The sequence below is a fragment of the Cynocephalus volans genome, chromosome 3, assembly GCF_027409185.1.
Source record: "Cynocephalus volans isolate mCynVol1 chromosome 3, mCynVol1.pri, whole genome shotgun sequence".
Lineage (NCBI taxonomy): Eukaryota > Metazoa > Chordata > Mammalia > Dermoptera > Cynocephalidae > Cynocephalus > Cynocephalus volans.
The window spans coordinates 9,330,451-9,353,941 of NC_084462.1; the positions used below are offsets into that span (position 1 = coordinate 9,330,451).

General features: G+C 40.6%; 1 protein-coding gene across 1 annotated transcript in view; it reads left to right on the forward strand.

The window, feature by feature from the left end:
• The first annotated feature begins 518 nt into the window (after window positions 1-518).
• The window catches only part of LOC134372396 (killer cell immunoglobulin-like receptor 3DL1), a 72,953-nt gene continuing 49,980 nt past the window's right edge, over window positions 519-23,491 (forward strand). Inside the window, 6 exon segments of the mRNA XM_063089914.1 lie at window positions 519-599; window positions 6,060-6,075; window positions 12,793-13,077; window positions 14,865-15,170; window positions 16,522-16,821; window positions 17,394-17,444. Of these exon segments, the coding sequence (XP_062945984.1) occupies window positions 519-599; window positions 6,060-6,075; window positions 12,793-13,077; window positions 14,865-15,170; window positions 16,522-16,821; window positions 17,394-17,444 (1,039 nt within the window).

The following is a 23,491-nucleotide window of genomic DNA, read 5'->3' on the forward strand; positions in this document are numbered from 1 at the left end:
AGATACTGTACGATCTCTCTTTTAGAATCTAGAAGAAGTTGAACTCGTAGAAACAGAGTACAATCATGCTCACCAAAGGCTGGGGGTGGCAGATGGTGGTAAACAGAAAAAGGGGAGATGTTGGTCAAAAGGCACGAAGTTGCAGTTAGACAGGAGAAATATGTTTAAGTGTTCTCTTGCACAGTATAGTTAATAAGAATATATTGTATGATTGAAAATAGCTTTAAAAATGAGATTTTCAATGTTCTCACCACAAAAATAAGATCAATACTTGAGATGATATACATGCTAATCACCTTGATTTGATCATTCTACAGTGTATATATATACATCACATTGTACCACATAAATATATACAATTATTGTCGATTAAAAATAAAACATAACTTAAAAAATAAAAGAGCCTACCTGCGTCATTGTGGTCAACCTGTCAACTAAATGAGCTGTGCCGCCTCACGGCATCCTGTGCACTTTTCTATTTTGCAGCGTCGCTGCCTCCTGTCAGCAGAAGCAACACCATGTCTTCTGTGTTCCTCAGCCTGTGTCTTGGTGAGTCCCGGAGGGCAATGAAGGGAGAGAACACGACAGTGGAGATATTGGTCTGGGAGGCTGGGTCTCCCCACAGCAGAGAGCCCTGCTTCCCTGGAGCGGGTGGGCATTGATGTCTGACTTTATATTTACCCAGCATAGGCCTGGCTGCGGTGACTTACAGCCCAGGCAGGGGCAGGACGTGGAGGCCAGGTTTTGTGTGCAGATGGATTGTCCATCGTGGGTCTTTCTTTCCAGGATTCTTCTTGGACCAGAAGTTTTGGGCACAAGTGGGTGAGTCCTTTCCCCAAATTTTGGGTTGCCATCCCCTCCAAAGAAGATGACTTTCTTGCAACAGGATGGCAGGCGACACAGGAGTTTGGGCTGATGGGTCAACTATTAGAAGACTTATGAATCTCTTGCGTACTAGGAAGTGGGGGTCCTGAGAAACCTGGCCCCCAATTCTGTCCCAGAGACACTCCCCAGCCACTCTCCCCTGGGCTGAGCCAAGCTCTGGGGGCATTTGGAGGAAACTGTCTGTGGTGCTCAAAGCTGGAGTGTCAGGGAGGAAAGTGGTGTCATCTGCAGAGTAAGAGAAGAAAGCAGAGCTATGAAAACAACCCTCTGAGAAAAAGACAGTAACTCAAGCTCTCCAGCATATCCGTGAAAGTGGGAGCTGCAAAGTGCGGCTGCTAGAGTTCTATCAGAAGAGGTGGGACAACTGCCTGTTAGGACCCTCTGAAATGCCATAATTTTCTCATGCAAGCTCTATTGTTTAATGTGCTTCTCGCACTAGCTGACATTATTTTGCACACATAGATTTTTTATTTAACATTTATTTGTAATGTACATATTTTTAAGATTCCTTGAACACATGCATATACTGTATATTGATTCATTTAAAATAGATAGCTTAGCTTTGTACCCCTTAATACACCACTTCCCCTTCCACTGGACCCTCCTCTACCCCTCCCCTCCTGGCTTCTAGTAACCATTGTTCCACGCTCCACTTCTGTGAGGACCTTTTTTTTCTTAGATTACACGTATGAGTGAGCTCATGCAGTTATTTGTCTTTCCGTGCCTGGCTTACTTCATTTAGCATAATGGTTTCTAGTTTCATCTATGTTGCTGCAAATGACAAGATTTCTATTTTTATATAGCTGAATAGCATTCCATTGTGGATATACACCCCAGGGGTTTTTTTGTTCATTCATCTGGTGATGGGCATTTAGGTTGATTCTACCTTTAGCTATTATGAATACTGTCACAATAAACATGAGAGTGCAGGCGTCTCTCTGATGTATCTATTTCATTTTCTCTTGGTATATACCCAGTAGTGAGATTGCTGGACCATAACGTAGTTCAATTTTTAGTTCTCTGAGGAACCTACATGCTGTTTTCCACAATGGTTGTACCAATTCACATTTCCACCAACCATGCAGCAGGGTTCCGTTTTCTCTGCATTCTCACCAGCATTTATTTTTTGTCTTTTTGATAATGTCCATCTAACTGGAGTAAGATGATATCTCATTGTCGTTTTAATTTGCATTTCCCTGATGATTAGTGATCTTGAGCATTTTTTCATGTGCCTATTGGTCCTTTGTTTGTCTTTTTTTAAGAAAAGTATACTCAACTCCTTTCCCCCTTTTTAAATTGGGTTATTTGGTTTTTTGCTGTTGAGTTGTTTGAGTTCCTTATGTAAGCCCCTTGTCTGATGTGTAGTTTGCAAACATTTTCTCCCATTCTATAGGCTGTATCTCCACTTTATTGATTGTGTTCCATGCTGTGCAGAAGCTTTTTAGTTTGATGTAGTCCCTTTTGTATATTTTTGCTTTAGTTGCCTTTGCCTTTGAAGTCATTTTCAAAAACGTGCTGCCTACTCCTATTTCGTGTACTGTTTCCCATCTGTTTTCCTCTAGTCGTTTCATAGTTTCAGGTATTAAGATAGGATCTTTAATTCATTTTGAGTTGGGTTTTGTGTATGGTGAGAGATAGGGGTCTAGTTTCAATTTTCTGCAAGTGGATATCCAGTTTTCACAGCACCATTTATCAAAGAAGCTGTTCTTTCCCCAGTGTATATTTTTGACAACTTGGTCAAAAAATCAGTTGGGTGTCAATGTGTGGGTTTATTTTTCAGCTCTCTATTCTGTTCCATTGGTCAATTTTTCTGTTTTTATGCCAGTACCATGCTATTTTGTTTACTATTGCTTTAGAGTATACTTTGAAGTCAGGTAGTACGATGCCTTCAATTTTATTCTTTTTATTTAAACTAACTTTGGCCATATGGGGTCTTTTGTGGTCCCATACAAATTTTGAGATTGCTTTTTACAATTTCTGTGAAGAATATTATTGGTATTTTAAGAGGGATTGCATTGTGTCTGTAGATTGCTCTGAGTAATATGAACATCTTGATTATTTTAATTCTTCCAATGCATGAATAGGGGATGTCTGTCCATTTATTTCTGTATTCTTCAGTTTCATTCACCAATGTTTTATAGTTTTTGTTGAACAGGTCTTTCATCTTTTAGTTAATTTTACTTTTAGATACTCTATTTTTTTGGTAGCTATTGTAAATAGTATTACATTCTTCATTTTGTTTTTGGATATTTCACTAATGGTTTATAGGAACACTATTGATTTTTTGTTTGTTGATTTTGTATCCTGCCACTTTACTTTTTTTTTTTTTTTAATTTTATTTTGTCGATATACATTGTAGCTGATTATTGCTCCCCATCACCAAAACCTCCCTCCCTTCTCCCTCCCCCCCTCCCCCCCAACAATGTCCTTTCTGTTTGCTTGTTGTATCAACTTCAAATAATTGTGGTTGTTATATCTTCTTCCCCCCCCCCCGGTTTGTGTGTGTGTGTGTGTGCGCGTGTGTGTGTGTGTGTGTGTGTGTGTGAATTTATATATTAATTTTTAGCTCCCTCCAATAAGTGAGAACATGTGGTATTTCTCTTTCTGTGCCTGACTTGTTTCACTTAATATAATTCTCTCAAGGTCCATCCATGTTGTTGCAAATGGCAGTATTTCATTCGTTTTTATAGCTGAGTAGTATTCCATTGTGTAGATGTACCACATTTTCCGTATCCACTCATCTGATGATGGGCATTTGGGCTGGTTCCAACTCTTGGCTATTGTAAAGAGTGCTGCGATGAACATTGGGGAACAGGTATACCTTCAACTTGATGATTTCCATTCCTCTGGGTATATTCCCAACAGTGGGATGGCTGGTTCGTATCGTAGATCTATTTGCAATTGTTTAAGGAACCTCCATACCATTTTCCATAGAGGCTGCACCATTTTGCAGTCCCACCAACAATGTATGAGAGTTCCTTTTTCTCCGCAGCCTCGCCAGCATTTATTGTTCATAGTCTTTTGGATTTTAGCCATCCTAAATGGGGTTAGATGGTATCTCAATGTGGTTTTGATTTGCATTTCCCGGATGCTGAGTGATGTTGAGCATTTTTTCATATGTCTGTTGGCCATTTGTATATCTTCCTTAGAGAAATGCCTCCTTAGCTCTTTTGCCCATTTTTTAATTGGGTTGCTTGTTTTCTTCTTGTAAAGTTGTTTGAGTTCCTTATATATTCTGGATATTAATCCTTTGTCAGATATATATTTTGCAAATATTTTCTCCCACTCTGTTGGTTGTCTTTTAACTCTGTTAATTGTTTCTTTTGCTGTGCAGAAGCTTTTTAGTTTGATATAATCCCATTTGTTTATTTTTCCTTTGGTTGCCCGTGCTTTTGGGGTCGTATTCATGAAGTCTGTGCCCAGTCCTATTTCCTGAAGTGTTTCTCCTATGTTTTCTTTAAGAAGTTTTATTGTTTCAGGGTGTATATTTAAATCCTTAATCCATTTTGAGTTGATTTTAGTATACGGTGAGAGGTATGGATCTAGTTTGATTCTCCTGCATATCGATATCCAGTTATCCCAGCACCACTTGCTGAAGACCACAATGGATTAAAACTAGAAATTAATAACAAACAAAACTCTGGAAACTATACAAACACATGGAAATTAAACAGCATTCTACTTAATGACATATGGGTCCAAGAAGAAATCAAGCAGGAAATCAAAAAGTTTATTAAACTAATGAAAACAACGATACATCATACCAAAACCTGTGGGATACTGCAAAAGCAGTATTGAGGGGAAAATTTATTGCATTAAATGCTCACTTCAGAAGAATAGAAAGATGGCAAGTGAACAACCTAACACTTCACCTTAAAGAACTAGAAAAACAAGAACAATCCAAACCTAAAGTTAGCAGACGGAAAGAAATCATTAAGATCAGAGCAGAACTGAATGAAATTGAAAACCAAAAAACAATTCAAAAGATCAATGAATCAAAAAGTTGGTTTTTTGAAAAGATAAATAAAACTGACAAACCATTAGCATGGCTAACAAAAAAAAGAAGAGAGAAGACTCAAATAACAAAAATTAGAAATGAAAAAGGCGATATTACAACTGATTCATCTGAAATACAAGGAATCATTCGAGACTATTATAAACAACGATACGCCAACAAATTTGAAAATCTGGAGGAAATGGATAAATTTCTGGACACACACAAGCTCCCAAAACTGAACCATGAAGACGTAGAAAATTTGAACAGACCAATAACAATAAAGGAGATTGAAGCTGTTATCAGAAGGCTCCCAACAAAGAAAAGCCCAGGACCAGATGGATTCACAGCAGAATTTTACCAAACATTCAAACAGGAATTGACACCGATTCTTTACAAACTATTCCAAAAGATTGAAACGGACGCAAATCTCCCAAACTCATTCTATGAAGCAAACATCATCCTGATACCAAAACCAGGTAAAGATATAACCAAAAAAGAAAACTACAGGCCGATATCCTTGATGAATATAGATGCAAAAATCCTCACTAAAATACTAGCAAACAGAATACAGCAACACATACGAAAAATTATTCATCACGATCAAGTGGGATTCATCCCAAGGATGCAAGGTTGGTTCAACATATGCAAATCAATAAATGTGATACACCATATTAATAAACTCAAACACAAGGACCATATGATCATCTCTATAGATGCTGAAAAAGCATTTGATAAAATTCAGCACTCATTCATGACAAAGACCCTCTATAAGTTAGGTATAGAGGGAAAGTATCTCAACATAATTAAAGCCATATATGCCAAACCCACTGCCAATATCATCCTGAATGGGGAAAAGCTGAAAGCTTTTCCTTTAAGAACAGCAACTAGACAAGGATGCCCACTCTCACCACTCCTATTCAACATAGTGTTGGAAGTACTAGCCAGAGCAATCAGAGAAGAGAAGGAAATAAAGGGCATCCAGATTGGAAAAGATGAAGTCAAACTGTCCCTGTTTGCAGATGACATGATCCTATATATCGAACAGCCTAAAACCTCTACAAAAAAACAGTTGGAATTGATAAATGATTTCAGCACAGTAGCAGGATACAAAATCAACACACAAAAATCAGTAGCATTTCTTTTCTCCAATAGTGAACATGCAGAAGGAGAAATCAAGAAAGCCTGCCCATTTACAATAGCCACCAAAAAAATAAAATACTTAGGAATTGAGTTAACCAAGGATGTGAAAAATCTCTATAATGAGAACTACAAACCACTGCTGAGAGAAATTAGAGAGGATACAAGAAGATGGAAAGATATTCCATGCTCTTGGATTGCAAGAATCAACATAGTGAAAATGTCCATACTACCCAAAGTGATATACAAATTCAACGCAATCCCCATCAAAATTCCAAAGACATTTTTCTCAGAAATGGAAAAAACTATTCAGACATTTATATGGAACAATAAAAGACCACGAATAGCCAAAGCAATGCTCAGCAAAAAAAATAAAGCTGGAGGCATAACACTACCTGACTTTAAGCTATACTACAAAGCTATAATAACCAAAACAGTATGGTACTGGCATAAAAACAGACACACTGACCAATGGAATAGAATAGAGAATCCAGAAATCAACCCACACACTTACTGCCATCTGATCTTTGACAAAGGCACCAAGCCTATTCACTGGGGAAGGGACTGCCTCTTCTGCCACTTTACTGAACTCATTTATCAGTTCTAGTAATTTTTTTATGGAGTCTTTAGGGTTTTCTACGTATAGGACCATGTCATCTCCAAACAGGAATAGCTTGACTTCCTCCTTTCCAATTTGGATGCTCTTTATTGCTTTCTCTTGCCTTATTGTGCTGACTTGAACTTCCAGTACTATTTTGAGTAAGAGTGGGGAAAGTGGGTATCCTTGTCTTGTTCCAGATCGTAGAGAAAAAACCTTCAATTTTTCTGATTCATTATATTAGCTGTGGGTTCATTGTATATGGCCTTTATTGTGTGGAGGTACATTCGTTCTATACCTAATTTTTTAATGTTTTTTATCATAAAGGGGTGTTTGATTTTATCAAATATTTTATCTGCATCTATTGAAATGACCATGTTATTTTCCTTTATTCTATAGATGTGGTGTATCACATTTATTGATGTGCGTATGTTCAACCATTCTTGCATCCCATCTTTTAACATGTTGTCAGACTCTGATCGCTAGGGTTTTTTTGAGGATTTTCACATCCGTGTTCAGTAGGGCTATTGGTCTGTAGTTTTTTTTTTTCTTTCTTCTATCTTTTTCCAGCTTTGGTGTGAGGGTGATGGTGGCCTCATAGATTGAATTTGGAAGTATTCCCTCAGCTTCAGTTTCTTGGAACAGTTTAAGAAGAATTCATGTTAGTTCTTCTTAAATGTGTTATAGAATTAGGCAGTAAAACTACCTGGCCTTGTGTTTTCTATGTTGGGAGACATTTTTTTACTGTTTTTATCTCACTACCCATTACTGGTCTGTTTAGATTTTCTAATTCTTCATAATTCAACCTTGGTAAGTTGTATGTGTCCAGGAATTTACCCACCCTTTTAAGTTTTCCAGTTTGTTAACATATAGTTGTCTGTAATAGTCTCTTATGATCCTGTGTATTTTTGTGATACCCCTTTAATGTCTCCTTATTCATTTCTGGTTTTATTTTTTTGAGTATTCTTTCTTTTTTTTCATTAGTCTAGATGAAGATTTATTGATTTTATCTTTAAAAAATTCTTATGTTTTATCAATGTTTCTATTGGTTTTTTAATCTCTAATTTATTTATATATGCTCTGATCTTTATTATATTTCTCTTCCTCTACTAATTTTGAGTTTGTTTTGTTTTTGTTTTTCTATTTCCTTAAATTGTAAGATTATGTTGCTTATTTGAAGTCATTCTTCTTTTTTGATATAGGCATTTATTGCTATAAACTTCCCTCTTGGAACTGCTTTTGATCTATCCCATAATTTCTGCTGTGCCGTGTTTTCATTTTCATTTGTCTCCAGGAATTTATTCATTTCTTTTTTGATATCTTCTTTGACCCATTCATTGTTTAGGAGCGTGGTATTTAATTTCCATGTATTTGTACAGTTCTAGTGTCCCTTTTGTTCATGGTTTCTAGTTTTATTCTATTGTGGACTAGCAAGATAGTTGATATAATTTCACTTTTTAAATTTGTTGAGACTTGGTTTGTGACCTAACATATGGTGTATTCTAGAGAATGTTTCATATACTACTGAGAAAAATGTGTATTCTGCAGTTGTTGGATGAAATGTTCTACAAGTCTCTGTTAGATCTAATTAGTCTAGAGTGGAACTTAATTCTGATGTTTCTTTGTTACTTTTCTGTCTGGATGACCTGTCCTTTGATGAAGGAGCTTTATATATCTGGGGGCTCTGGAGCTGGATGAATAAATACTTAGAATTGTTATATCCTCCTGTTGAATTGGTCCCTTTATCACTATATGATAACCTTCTGTATCTTTTTTTTTTTACTTCCCTTGGTGTGAAGTCTATTATTTCTATCTGATGTAAATATAGTTACTCCTGTTCTTTTTTTGTTACACTTATATGAAATATCTTTTTCTATCTCTTCACTTTTGGTCAACATATGTCCTTATAGGTGAAGTGAGCTTCTTGTAGGCAGCATATTTTCAGTCTTGTTTTATAATCCATTCAACCACTCTTTGTCTTTCAATTGGGGGATTTAATTCATTTACATTTAGAGTTATTATTGACAAGTTTTTGTATTATTGTAAGTTCTTGTTACTGCCTTTTTTTTTACTTTGTTTCTGGCTGTTTTATGGATGCTTTTTTCCTTTTTACAGGTCTTACTGTCTTTCTTTGTGATTAAGTGGTTTTCTCTAGTGGTATATTTTGATTTCTCACTATTTATTTTTAGTATGCGCATTATAGGTTATGGTGTTATAATTACCAGGACACTTAACAAAAAATGTTATAGTTATAACAGATTGTTTTAGACTAATAACTTTGCTTTGATCACTAAGAAAATGGAAAATATCAAGCTCAGCTCTACATTTTGACATCATTCACACACACACACACACACACACACACACATACACACACACACACACTTCTTGACATTTTGTTGTTTTGAGTTATGTCTTTTAATGCTGTTGAGTTTGTTATTATCTGGTTGAATTTGTCCTTTAGTTTTCATAGTAAGGATATAAGAGGTTTATTCACTGCCCTTACAACATTTGTGTATTCTGAGAATGTCTGTGTATTTCCATTACCAGTGAGTTTTTTAGCTTCCAATATTTCTTGTTACACTTGAGCATCACCTTCTTTCAGCCTGAAGTGCTCCTTTTAGCATTTCTCGTAAGGCAGGTGTAGTGTTGATGAATTTTCTTAGCTTTTGTTCATCTGGGAAAGACCTTATTTCTCCTTTGTATTGAAGGATAGTCTTGCTAGACACAGAATTCTTGGTTGACAGTTTTTTTTCTTCAATTCTTTGAATATACCATGGCACTCTCTCCTAACCTATATAGGGTTTCTACTAAGAAATTTGCTGAGAGCCTTATTGAGGTTCCATTGAATGTTATGTGTTTCTTTTCTCTTACTGTCTTCAGTATTCTTTCTTTGCCTTTGGTTTTTGATAATTTGATTATGATGTACTTGGGGTGTTCTTTGTCCTGAATTTGATGTGTGACTTCTGAGTTTTCTGTACCTGAATGCTGTCATTTTTCTTCATACATGGGAAATTTGTGGCCATTACTTCCTTAAATATGCATTCTAAGTCTCCTCTTTTTTCATCTTCTTCTAGTACACCAATTTGGAGCAGGTTATTTTGCTTGAGGAAGTCCCATACTTGCTGCAATTCTGTTTCATTTTTCTTATTCTTTTTTCCTGTTGCTCTTCTGATTGAATAGTTTCATATATTCTGCCTTCGAGCTTATTGATTCTTTTCTTTGTTTGATCAAGTCTGCTGTTGGAGATTTCTGTCAAGATTAGATAATGTATTCTTTATTTCCAAACTTTCTGTTTTTTTAATTCATTCTATTTCTTTTTCTAAGTTTCTTGTTCTGCTCCTAGATTGTTATCCTAATACAATTTAATCTTTCATCTGTATTTTCTTGTGACTCCCTGAACATCTTTCAGAGGATTATTCTGAATTCTCTGTCAGACATTTCATAAATCTGCTATTCTTCTGGGTCCATTGCTGTCACTTTACAATGCCAGCCTGTGAGAGCTGAAGCATGGCTTCAGACCAGGAAAGCCATAGGAGCAGAGTTGCCCACGGACTTTTGTACCCAACCTCCACATCAGCATGCAGAGGACATTGAACATGGAATCAAGGTACCTGATTCACAAGCTTTAAGATTTAATGCTTGCCCTCCTGGGTCTTGGACTCGTCTGGGACCTGTTACACCTTTCTTTTGGCATATTTCTCCCTTTTGGAATGGGAATATATACCCTATGTTTGTCCCACCATTGTATATTGGAAATAGATCATTTGTATTGATTTCACAGATGGGACTTTGAACTTTGGTCTCTTGAGTTGAAACAAGTTAAGACTTTGGGGATAAAGTGAATCCATTTGCATGTGAAAAGGACATGAATTTGGGGAGGCCAGGGACGGAATGTAGTGGACTGAATTACATCTTCCCAAAACTCCCTGAAGCTTGAATTGTGTCCCCCAAGTTTTATGTATTAAAACCTTAACCCCCACTGTGACTAAGATGGTGGGAAATCCTATTTTGGTCATTGAAAGGTGGAGCCTTGAAGAGGTGATTGGATTGTAGGGTCATGCAGGAGTGAATGGATTAAAAATGGTGGTCAAGGGCATGGTTCTGAGGGCTTTAAAAGAAGAGGAGAGTCTGTCTGTCTCTATTCCTGCTCTCTCTGTTTCCATCATCTTGCAATGTGAGACCCATGGGTCACTGTTACCACCACCAGATGGACTTTGGAGTTCCCAGCCTCAGAAACTGTAAGCAACAAATTTTGTTTTTCTTTATAAATCACCCAGTTCAGTGTGCTTTGTGATAAGCAACAAAAATGGACTATAACAATAAAGTATTCATTTCCAAAATTTCTTTTTTTAATTAATTCGTTTTCTTTTTCTAAGTTTCTTGTTCTGCTCCTAGATTGTTATCCTAATACAATTTAATCTTTCATCTGTATTTTCTTGTGACTCCCTGAACATCTTTCAGAGGGTTATTCTGAATTCTCTGTAAGACATTTCATAAATCTGCTATTCTTCTGGGTCCTTTGCTGTCACTTTGTTGGTTTCCTCTGGTGGTGTCATATTTCTCTGTCCTTTCTCGACCTTTATGTCTTTATGTTGATGCCTGTACATCTGAAGAGACAGCTACCTCTTCCACATTTTATATGGGCCCTTTGGTGCCATTAGATCTTTACTGCTCAATATCTGAAGTTCATCTCTGTTGACCTCTGATTTTGTTTTGTTTTGTTTTGTTTTATGCTGTGGTAAATTAATAACCACTACCAACACTGAAGCACTGCTCTGCAATTAATCTACTGTACTGTGGTTAATTCTGAGATTGGGGGAAATGTTCTGCAGGGACCAGAACTTGGATGCTGTACCAAGCTAAATTGTTGGCTTACTGTTCTTTCACAGACGGGGGAAAACTTATTATGCTGATGGATTTTTTTTTTTTTTTTTTTGTGAACGGTAAGTGGATCGCAACCCTTGGCTCGGGGTCGTCCACACCATGCTCAGCCAGTGAGCGCACCGGCCATCCCTATATAGGATCCGAACCCACGGCCAGAGCGCCACTGTGCTCCCAGCGCAGCACTCTCCCGAGTGAGCCACGGGGTCGGCCCGTGCTGATGGATTTTAATTGTCAGCATTTTAGTCATTTCTGGGTCATGTGGGGTCCCTATAGATGCAACTGAGCTATGTGAATATTCTGACCCAGTACTTACTCTTTCCTGCAAACTGTGCCCCCTGCACTTCTATCTCACTGATCAGTCTCTACTCTCTGGCACCCTGCTGACTGAAAGGCAGATCAGCTGCTTATGCTGTTCCCCAATGCATGCCTGCTGGATCAGCCCTCCCTCTCCATCACTGCCAACATTTCCTGTAGGACAGGCCCTGCGTGAGTCCCTTGCAAAGACTCACTGGCCTTTGGGTGAATTCTTCCTCCCATCATCTGCAGCCCCTTTCTTTTATGTGTGTGTCAGAAAAGCTTGCAAGCAGCTTTGCTCACCTGGCAAATGGGATAATGCACTCTAAAATGGGTTTTTTGTTTGTTTGTTTGTTTGTTTTTGCGAGCAGTCACAGCATCTTTCTCCATTGCAGACTTTAAAAAGCTTCATGCAAAGGGTGTTGTGGTGGTTTTGCTGTCTCCAGGTAGCCGCTCCATGTGGTGTTCCATGCTGGCCCAATGAATAACTGGAGCTGGGACTGATAGGGATGGTCCCTCCTCCTGCTTGCCTAGGTTTTTCATGCCTTCATGGACTCAGCAGGTCTCACTGCCTCTTGCCCCAAGTTCTAGTGATTGCAGGATGGCAGTTTTTGTGTTTCAATAGTTCTGAGCTGATATATTGATAGGGAAAGCAATGCCAGGATCATCTATTTTGCCATCTTGGTGACATCACTCTCCTGCACATACGTCTTGCCCTCTATTCTCTGTCCACTTTGTATTGCTTTACGTAATTAATTTTGCATCATCAAAATCTAGTAAGAGTCCCTTATTCAGTACTTGCCCAAAATTTTGAGCTGACATTTGTCATAGGAAGAACTGCCGTGTCTATTTGGTAGGAGGTGCCTTCTGTAGGCCTGGGCACCCTCATTATGGAAATGAGCCTTAAAACATTGAAAGGAGGAAAAGCCTCCAAGCACAGGGAGGGAGGGGACTGCTCCCATTTTTCTCTCTAAGACTGTGCCTCCTTCTATTCCAGGTGGTCACACCAAGCCCTCCCTGTCTGCCTGGCCAAGCTCTGTGGTTCCTCGAGGAAGCCATGTGGTTATTCAGTGTGACTCTAGTCTTCAGTTTCACAGATTTAGGCTGTATAAAGAAGATGGGGGTCACATCCCTGGGCTCCAGGACAGAACATTCCGGAAAAACTTTCTCATAGACCCTGTGACCCCAGCACATGGGGGAACCTACAGATGTTATCTTCATACTCGCTACTCTTATTCGTTGTTAGCACTGAGTGATCCTCTGGTAATCACGGTCACAGGTAAGAGAGCTCATATCTAAAGTGGCTATTCATTGTCACAAACTTTCTAATTCCAGAGTTTTCTGACAGGACTATGAGTCAGGGTCCAATAAGAACAGTAAGTACTGCTCCATTGCTTTAGATAAAAGAGGAGTCAGTGTAGGGAATTGGGTACTACAGTAGTGAGAATAATAATTCCCCGATGTTGTCCACATTCTAATCACTGGAGCCCATGAACGTTGATGTCATATGGAAAAGGGGAAAGTAGGATTTAGATGGAGACTGGCTGTTAATCACTTAACCCTGAAATGAGAAAACTGCCTTGATCGTCCAGATGAGCTTGCTGGAATCACAAAGATCTTTCAAAGGGAAAAGGGGAAGCAGGAGAGTGAGGGTCATAGTAATACAGCAAGAGAGAGACTCCACCAGCCATTTCTGGCTTTGAAAATGGACGAGGGTCCCTGTACCAAGGAATGCAGGTGGCCTGTAGAGGCTGGAAAAGGAAAATAAATGGACCCACCCCTAGAGCTTCCAGAAGGAATGCAGCTCTACAGACACCTTAATTTATACCAGTGAGACGTATTTCAGAATTCTGACCTCCGGAATTGTAAGATAAAAAAAAAAAAAAATGTGTTCTTTTAAGAACCAAGTTTGCAGGAATTTGTTACAGCAGCAGCAGGAAACCAATAAAGGTACTTTGGTCAAGGACAAATTAAGAAGCCAAACAAAAGAAAGTAAAGAAACCTAGAGAACAATAGGGGCAAAGTGCTGATGCCATCACCGGGCTGAAGGAAATCTATGCTCTTAGAGTCAGACTTGCACGCTGGGACCATGGAGAAGGCCCAGGTATGGCAGGAGACCCTCCCTCCAGGAACAGATTGGGTGGACATGGAAAAGTACTGTGTTACCTGCCTTACTGACTAATTCTTATCTCCGGCCAGGGATTCCACTTTGTCCGTAAAAGCATGAGCTGGCTGATAAGAGAGCCTGGAGTTGCAGCCTGTAGTGGTTCCTCTTCCACCCCCACCATAGAAAGCAGGAAAGAAATCTGTGGGAGAAAGATACAGCAGCCAAGCTGCCAAGGACCAGCCCAGGGGGAATGGAGTCTGGTGCTTCTAGAGACAGAGAAACGGAAAGCAAAGAGACAACTGGGGGACCTAGACAGAGGGGGACGTAGACACAGAAAAGGACATGGAGACAGGCAGAAGAAAGAGAAAGACAGACACGGGGGGAGGGGAGGGGGAGGGGAGGGGGAGGGGGAGGGGAGGGGAGGGGAGGGGGAGGGGAGGGGGAGGGGGACACCGTCCACTGTTCTAGTCCGTTTCTGTTGTTTATACCAGAAATACCTGAAACTGGGTAATTTGTAAAGAAACAATATTTATTGCTTACAGTTTCAGAGGTTGGGAAGCCCAAAGTCCAGGAAATCATCTGGTGAGGACTTTCTTTGGTGGTGACTTTAGTGAAGAATGGCATCAGCTTGTGAGAAAGGCAGAAGCAAGAAAGAGCTAACCTCCCACTGGCTTCCCTCTTCAAGCCCTCAGAAGTATGCCCATGACCACCATTAAACCACGAATGGATTAATCCACTTACTAGAGTGTGATCTTCACAATCAATCATCTCTTCAAGGATCCACCTTTCCATTCCCATAATAGGATTTCCCAGCCTCTCAACACTGTCACCGTGGGATTTTAGAGTCAGTCATCTTTGGGGGGACATCCAACCCACAAGAGGAACCCTCACATATTTCGGTTCCCATGGAATGGGGTGAGGAAGGGTGACTCCTAAACTTGCGACCTCTTTGTTCCTAGGAGTCTACAGAAAACCTTCTCTCTTGGCCCAGCTGGGTACCCTGGTGAAATCAGGAGGGAACTTGACCCTGCAATGCTTCTCAGAGATGGTATTTGAGAAGTTCATTCTGGTTCAGCGCAGATCAGGGGCAACTGAGAACACGTTGCACCTTGCTGGGGAGCTCCATCATGGGAGTTCCCAAGCCAACATCTCCATGAATCCTGTGACACCTGCTCATGCAGGGACCTACAGATGTTATGGCTCTGTCAGTCACTCCCCCTATGAGTGGTCAGCCCCCAGTGACCCCCTGGACATTGTGATCACAGGTGAGAGTACCCAAACCTGCCCTTCATTCTCTTTGGGATACAGGCTGGATGTTCTAGGACGTGGAAGCCCCAGGTCATGGTGAGGAAGATGAATGTGGGGATCCAGACTTGGTTAGAGCTACACCAACAGAGGCAAAGAAAGAGGAGGAACAAGTACAGACCACTTGTTATAACATAAAGGACAGATACAGGGGCAGAGACAGAGGAGTCCCATGAGATGCAGAGCAAAGGGTGAGGCACAGACAGATGTACACGTGGCAGAGGGAGAGTGTGCCCTTCCACCCTGGTCTTTGTTCAGAGACCGGCGACAGTTTAGAAGTTTGCTTGCCATTTTGCCTCCATACTCTCTTCACCACCAGGAGGACCCAAAGACACACCACATATCTGACCTAAGTTGGGCCCTGTGGCCTCAGCCCATGTGGCACCCACAGATGCCGTGTTTATTCTGACAGCTCTCCCTCCCATGTGGTTGAGTCATAATTTGTCCCAGAATATCATGGTTCCAGGTAAAGCAGCCAAACACCAGCCCCATATGCTGTGTGTTTTCTACGTCCCCAAACTGGTTTCTCAACCCGTGTTCCAAAGTAACCCCAGGTGTTATAGGATTACTGAAGACAAAAGCCCACAGACAAAATCAGAGATCAGACAAGGTCAATGAAATACAAATGGAATCGCAGGCACAGACACAGAGAGAGACAGACAGACAGAATGAGCCCGAAGAAGGGAATTGAGAAAGAGAGAGACTCAGAGAAACATAAAGAGAAAGAAAGAGAATTTAAAGAAAATGGGGATAAAGAAGTAGAGAGGATGCAGAGAAAAGCCCTAAAAGTCAAAGTCCCTAATGAGGGACACAAAGATATAGAAAGATAGAGATGTGGATGGATGGCCAAGATTCCAAAAGAGAACTAGAGAGTCAGAGAAGCAGAGAAAGACATAGAGATAGAGGGAGGTAGGTAGATGATAGATAGATAGAGATTAGACAGATAAGAGAGAGACGGACACACAGAAAGATAGGGACAAGACAGAGACTGAGAGACTCGGGATGAAAGAATAAGAAAGACAGACAGATCGACCAATCCAAGAAGCAAAGAGAGTAAAAAAAATACAAAATAAAAAAATAAATAAAAGAAACCTGGGCAGGGAAAAGACCTAAAGGGACAAAGAGCAAGAGATGGAGAAAGTACACAGAAGAAGAAAACTAGACACGGGTGGGGCGGGGGGAGAGAGAGAAATGGTGAGGGAGAGAGAGAGAGCTCTAAGTCAAGGGAGCAGGAAGAACAAATTCTCAGGTCAGGAGTGAAGGACACTGAGGTAAGGAAGAGTCTTCCAACTAAACAGCCTCTTCTTGCAGGTCTATACGAGAAGCCTTCTCTCTCAGCCCAACCAGGACCCATGGTTATGTCAGGAGAGAATGTGACCTTGTCCTGTGGCTCTAAGAGCTCCTTTGACATGTACCATCTATCCAGGGATGGGGAGGCCCCTGAAAGCAGGCGCCCTGCAGTATGGAGCCAAAATGGTATATTCCAGGCTGACTTCCCTCTGGGCCCCGTGACCACAACTCACCGTGGGACCTATAGATGCTACGGGTCTTTCAGTGGCTCTCCCCATCAGTGGTCAGCCTCAAGTGACCCAACGCACCTTTCTGTCACAGGTGAGGAGCCTTGAACCTGTTCTATGTCTTGTGACTCAGTCTAAATCCTAAAGCCATATCTCAGGAACATTCTGCTGATGAAGGAAAGAAGCCTAGAGAAATAGAGAGAGGAGAAGAGAGTATGGGAGGAGATATCAAAATATACAGGATGGTAGACCGGGCACTTCTAAAACCCTCCTTCATATTTTTCATGGAGGTCCCCACAGGGGAGTCTATGAGAGGCAGAGTCAGGACTCTGCCCAGAGGAGGGGAGACTGGGCTCATGTCGGGGAATCAGACGTTGTGTCAGCCCCTCACCATTCTCCATTTCCCAGAAGCCCCTCCTGACCTCTCACCGTAGAGAGATTTCATCACCAGCATCTTCATCACCCTAACTCCCATTTCCTCTTCATACCTTGAAGTCTCAGGAGGGGAGTCATCTCCTCCAAGGGCTGTCAGGAAGGAGATCTCAGGATCGCAGGGCTCAGTGTTAGATGACAGAGTGTTGGCCACAGATCAACCTCAAAGGCACTTCAGTAGGGTGGAAGACAGGCAGCCTCACTTCCCCACCTCTCCCCCGTCCTGTGTTCTAGGAAACTCTTCAAGCAGTTGCCCTTCACCCACAGAGTCGAGCTCCAAAAATGGTGAGTGAAGGATCTCTCTTATCTCTGCTTGTGAAAACCTGGGGAGACAGGAGCCTTGGATTTCAGTGTTAGTTCAGCCACCTCCCAGCACTGTGATGTGGGATTTGTTTTCTTTCCTCTCTGATCCACTCTCTGATCCTTGATGCTACAACAGCTCATGGGATTTGGGGTCAGCATGGGGCCCAGTAGGGACACTTAATCTCTAATTTTCTGCAACAAAGACCTCATCCAAGCAGGAAGGATGAGAGTCACCCTGACAGCCTTCCCAGCAAAAATGTGGTCTTCATTCTATCCCTAATACTGATGCAGGAGAGATCATGGGAGCTTGAGCGAGGGCAGGGAAAAAAGCAACTGGTGGGGAGTTCTTCTTAAAAATTCCATCTGCCAGAGAATGAGCTCTTGTCTGTCAAGACGCAACCCTGGTGCAGGCAGAAAAGCAATAGCCCTGCAGTAAGAGAGGACTGAGTTCTGCCACACTTACGACACCTTCCTTAATTTATTCATTCAGGCGCTGTTCAATATGCTGGAAATGCTGTGTGCATGTTTTCCTTATTGCTGCTATGAAGATTTCCCCAAGCTCAGTAAATTAAAACAGCTACTTGTTAAGATTATCTTACAGTTCTGCAGTCAGAAGTCTGAAATGGGCCTCACCGGGATTAAATCGAGGTGGCAGCAAGGCTGCATTCCTTCTGAAGGTTCTGGGGGAGAACCCACTTCTTTCCTTTTTCCAGCTTCTAGAGGAGCCCATGTTTCTGTGATCATGCGCAAACAGCAATGGTTGGTCCATTGTTTCTAACATTGCATCACTCTGACCCTGTTTCCTTCTTATCCTCTCTCCCTCACTCTTCTCCTGGCTCACTCCTCTCTTAAGAACTCCTGTGATTACATTGGACCCACCAGATAATCCAGGGTAATCTCTCCTATTTTAAACCCAACTGATTACCAACCTTAATTTCCTCTGCAACTTTAATTTCTCCCTGCCATGTAATATAACACAATCACAGGTTATGGGATTTCGGCAATGGTCATCTTTTGTGGTGGGCATTCATCTTCCAACCACAAACAGTGAACAAGATAAATCTGGCCTCTGCTCTTGAGAAGCTGATATCACCGTACTATTAAACAGGAGAGCAGAAAATTCATATACCAATGGATGAATGAATGACTAATTATGAAGCATTTATACATGAAATTTTAAATAAAGGTAACTGATAGGTAATGCTTAATGGACAATTTAAAGTGAGTGGTAGAAAATCTCCCACTGATCAGTCAATATTTAAGCTGTGACCTTAATGACAAAATGGATTCGACCCTTAGAAGATTAGCAAAATAATATCCCAGACAGAGCTATAAGCCATGAAGCTATTAAGGTGAGAATAATCTTAATTTCAAGAAAGAGTCTATACCTGAAATGTTGTGAATAAGATGGAGAGACGTGTGAGATAACTGTAGAGATATAGGACCCAGAATATATAAAAGGATTACATAAGAACAAGGAATTCATGTTTTATTTTAGCTGCTATTGGAATTCATCTCTGGAATCCATATATGATTAATAATGACTGACGTAAGAGTATAGGATGCTCAGGCACGTAACTGTGAGCCAGGAGACCAGGGAGAGACAGTTGCCTTCTCCTGGTAAAAATGGCGGTGACTTAGACACTAATGAATGAAGTAGATAGATACACATTCGCAAGGTAGAACCATTTGGAGAGAAGTCCTGTTGGATCTGACTTCTGCTAGTTGCTTGATCTTGGCTTTATTAATGTCTTTCTGAGACTCACTTTCACTACATCAAAATTCATACTTCCCAGGAGAGAAAAAATTGTGGGGTTGGGGGAAGGGGGTGAAAATGCACACAACTGTGGTTTAACATACCAGAATGACAAGGGCACTCAAATTAAAATCATCTTTGTTCTACTTTGTATGATTACCTCCTTGATCCTCTATGTTATCCACAATAAACTAGGCTAAAAGCACCTCCCTTTTAGACTTTGTGTAAGCATGAGAACAGTTTGAAAATGTGAAAGCCTGGGCTGGCCAGTTAACTCACTTGGTGGGAGCACAGTGTTGCACGACCAAGATCTGATCTTGAAGACAGACTTTGAAATAACACAAGTAAACAAACAAAAAAAAGGAGAAAGTATTTTTACCAGCCAGCCACCAAAAAAAACAAAAAAATGTGAAGGCGCTCCCTCCCCACCAACATACATGGGTACTAGAATAGAGAAAGTGCTGAAGACGTGGCATAAATCTGGTCGTCCTCCATTCCCCTCACCCCTACTTTAAATCACATATGCAGATACAGACAGATCCCTGGGAGGCGAACACCAGTGTTCTATTGAGGGAGTTCAGATCTTGAACTCAGAGAGCAGACAGAGCACTGTCTGCTGGTCGACTTTCCTCCTCATTCACAGAAGGACAAGCTGTGTTGGGCCAGGCAACAGCAAAATAGGTTCAGCAATAGCTGACGCAGGGCATGGTCTTCTCCCTGTGCCTCCCAGAAAGAGCACACACCTCACAGGGACTCATGAGACAACAAAAAGGAACACAGCACACTCTGCAGCCCTCAGGTCACATACCTCAGCATCATATCCTGGGCATAGGACACAGGACAAGTCCACTTCACTTCTTCTGATCTGGATTTCACTTTTTTCCTTTTATTGGAGAAATTAATTTGGTTTTGTTTTTTTTTTTTTTTGGAAGAGGACATCGATTTTTTTTTTAATTTTTATTTTGTCGATATACATTGTGGCTGATTATTGTTGCCCATCACCAAAACTTCCCTCCCTCCTCCCTCCCCCCCTCCCCCCCAACAATGTACTTTCTGTTTGCTTGTCGTATCAACTTCAAGTAATTGTGGTTGTTATATCTTCTTCCCCACCCGGTTTGGGGTGTGTGTGTGTGTGTGTGTGTGTGTGTGTGTGTGTGTGTGTGTGTGTGTGTGTGTGTGTGTGTGTGTGTGAATTTATATATTAATTTTTAGCTCTCACCAATAAGTGAGAACATGTGCTATTTCTCTTTCTGTGCCTGACTTGTTTCACTTAATATAATTCTCTCAAGGTCCATCCATGTTGCTGCAAATGGCAATATTTCATTCGTTTTTATAGCTGAGTAGTATTCCATTGTGTAGATGTACCACATGTTCCATATCCACTCATCCGATGATGGGCATTTGGGCTGGTTCCAACTCTTGGCTATTGTAAAGAGTGCTGCGATGAACATTGGGGAACAGGTATACCTTCGACTTGATGATTTCCATTCCTCTGGCTATATTCCCAACAGTGGAATAGCTGGGTCGTATGGTAGATCTATCTGCAATTGTTTGAGGAACCTCCATACCATTTTCCATAGAGGCTGCACCATTTTGCAGTCCCACCAGCAATGTATGAGAGTTCCTTTTTCTCCGCAACCTCGCCAGCATTTATCGTTCAGAGTCTTGTGGATTTTAGCCATCCTAACTGGGGTTAGATGGTATCTCAGTGTAGTTTTGATTTGCATTTCCCAGATGCTGAGTGATGTTGAGCGTTTTTTCATATGTCTGTTGGCCATTTGTATATCTTCCTTAGAGAAATGCCTACTTAGCTCTTTTGCCCATTTTTTGATTGGGTTGCTTGTTTTTTTCTTGTAAAGTTGATTGTGTTCCTTGTATATTCTGGATATTAATCCTTTGTCAGATGTATATTTTGCAAATATTTTCTCACACTCTGTTGGTTGTCTTTTAACTCTGTTACTTGTTTCTTTTCCTGTGCAGAAGCTCTTTAGTTTGATATAATCCCATTTGTTTATTTTTCCTTTAGTTGCCCATGCTTTTGGGGTTGTATTCATGAAGTCTGTGTCTAGTCCTATCTCTCTCCTATGTTTTCTTTAAGAAGTTTTATTGTTTCAGGGTGTATATTTAATTCTTTAATCCATTTTGAGTTGACTTTAGTGTATGGTGAAAGGTATGGGTCTAGTTTCATTCTCCTGCATATTGATATCCAGTTCTCCCAGCACCATTTGCTAAAGATGCAGTCTCTTCCCCAGTGTATAGGCTTGGTGCCTTTGTCAAAGATCAGATGGCTGTAGGTGTGTGGGTTGATTTCTGGATTCTCTATTCTATTCCATTGATCAGTGTGTCTGTTTTTATGCCAGTACCATACTGTTTTGGTTATTATAGCTTTGTAGTAGACTTTAAAGTCAGGTAATGTTATGCCTCCAGCTTTATGTTTTTTGCTCAGCGTTGCTTTGGCTATGCGTGGTCTTTTGTTATTCCATATAAATGTCTGGATAGTTCTTTCCATTTCTGAGAAAAATGTCTTTGGAATTTTGATGATTTTATAAGAGGAAAAAGAGCTCTAGTGAGGAGAAGCCTGGCCATCTTATGGCCAGATAGACGACGTCCAGCATGAGGAGTGTGGGTGAAATGCAAAAATTACCAAACATTCTTTCCTCCTCTTTTTCTGTGATGTATAAAATACGCTTTTCTTCTTGCAAAATAAAACTATGCACCCATTAAACACTAACTCTGCATTCCCCCCTTCCCCCAGCCCCTGCCACCCATCCTTCTACTTATTGTCTTTATAAATTTGACTGCATTAGGGACCTCACGTCAGTGGATCATACAATAGTTGTCCTTTCGTGACTGACTTATTTTACTTAGCATAACGTAAAGAGTTCTGGAGATGGAAGGTGGTGATGGCTGCAAAACAACGTGAATGTACTTTATGCCACTGAAATGTACACATTATAATGGGAAAATGGTAAATTTTGTTATGTATATTTTGCCATAACTTTTAAAGGTCATGTAAATTGAAAAATACACTTTTTGTATCTTCCCCATTAGAAAAGTAGACATAAACATATTGGATAGAAATGCTTTACTATTGCTTGTGAGAAAGTTTTTCTCCAAGTGTTAAAAAAATATTTATCCCAAAGTCCACTGTTTGGGGCTGAATTGTGTCCCCCCAAAATGCATATGTTGAAGTCCTAACCTCTGGAACTTCATAATGTGACTATGTTTAGGATAGGGACTTTAAAGAAGTAAAGAAGTTAAATTAAAGCCATTAATGTGGGCCCTAATCCAATCGGACCCATATCCTTATAAGAAGAAGAACTTAGGACACACACAGAGACACCAGACATGGGCATGCACTGAGGAAGGGCCATGTGAAGACAGCCAGAAGGCAGCCACCTACAAGCCAAGGAGAGAGGTCTCAGAAGCACCAAACTGCCAACACCTTGATTTTATACTTCCCCAGAACTGTGAGAAAGTAAATTTCTGTCGCTTAAGCCCACCCAATCTATTTTTTCTTTTTAGTTCTTTTTCTCATGTATAAATCCAACAATTTTCAGAACAATTTCCTTAATTTTTCAAAGCATTCAATTTGATTTACATGAAAACGCTTTCCCGCCCATTTTTCATCAGTAGTTTTTTTTAATTTTTAATTACGAAATTACAATAGTACTGGCATAAATAGATCCAGACAATCCATCTTTAGTAAAGAAAAAATTCAACTGGTTAGGTGTTTACAGCCCCACCTCGCTGCCGACATTGCTCTCTAAGCGATGCCAGCGCCACCTCTAGCTAGCCAAGCTCCAGCGGAAGAAGAGGGTTGAGTGACAAGGTCTCAATACCACGCCTGCAAATCGACCGCAGACTGCAAAAGCCGCTTGCAAGAGTGCGCCCTCTACTGGAAGAGGAAGACACTTCATTGTAACTTGGCACTCTGTGAAATTAAATATTTTCACAAGTCCACTGAACTTCTGATTCCCAAACTCCTCTTCCAGGGTCTGGTGCGAGAAATTACTCAAGACTTCCAACTCCATCTACGCTCCCAGAATGCAACTCTTTGTGCTTTTCAGGAGGCAAATGAGGCCTATCTGGCTGGCTTTTTTGAAGACACTAACCTGTGTGCTGTCCATCCCAAATGTGTAACAATTATGCCAAAAGACATCCAGCTAGCACATCACATTCGTGGACAACATGCTTAAGAATCCGCTGTGATGGAAAACATTTCATTCTCAAAACTAATTTGTTTTCCTCTTCTTCCTGTTATTGGTGGTTA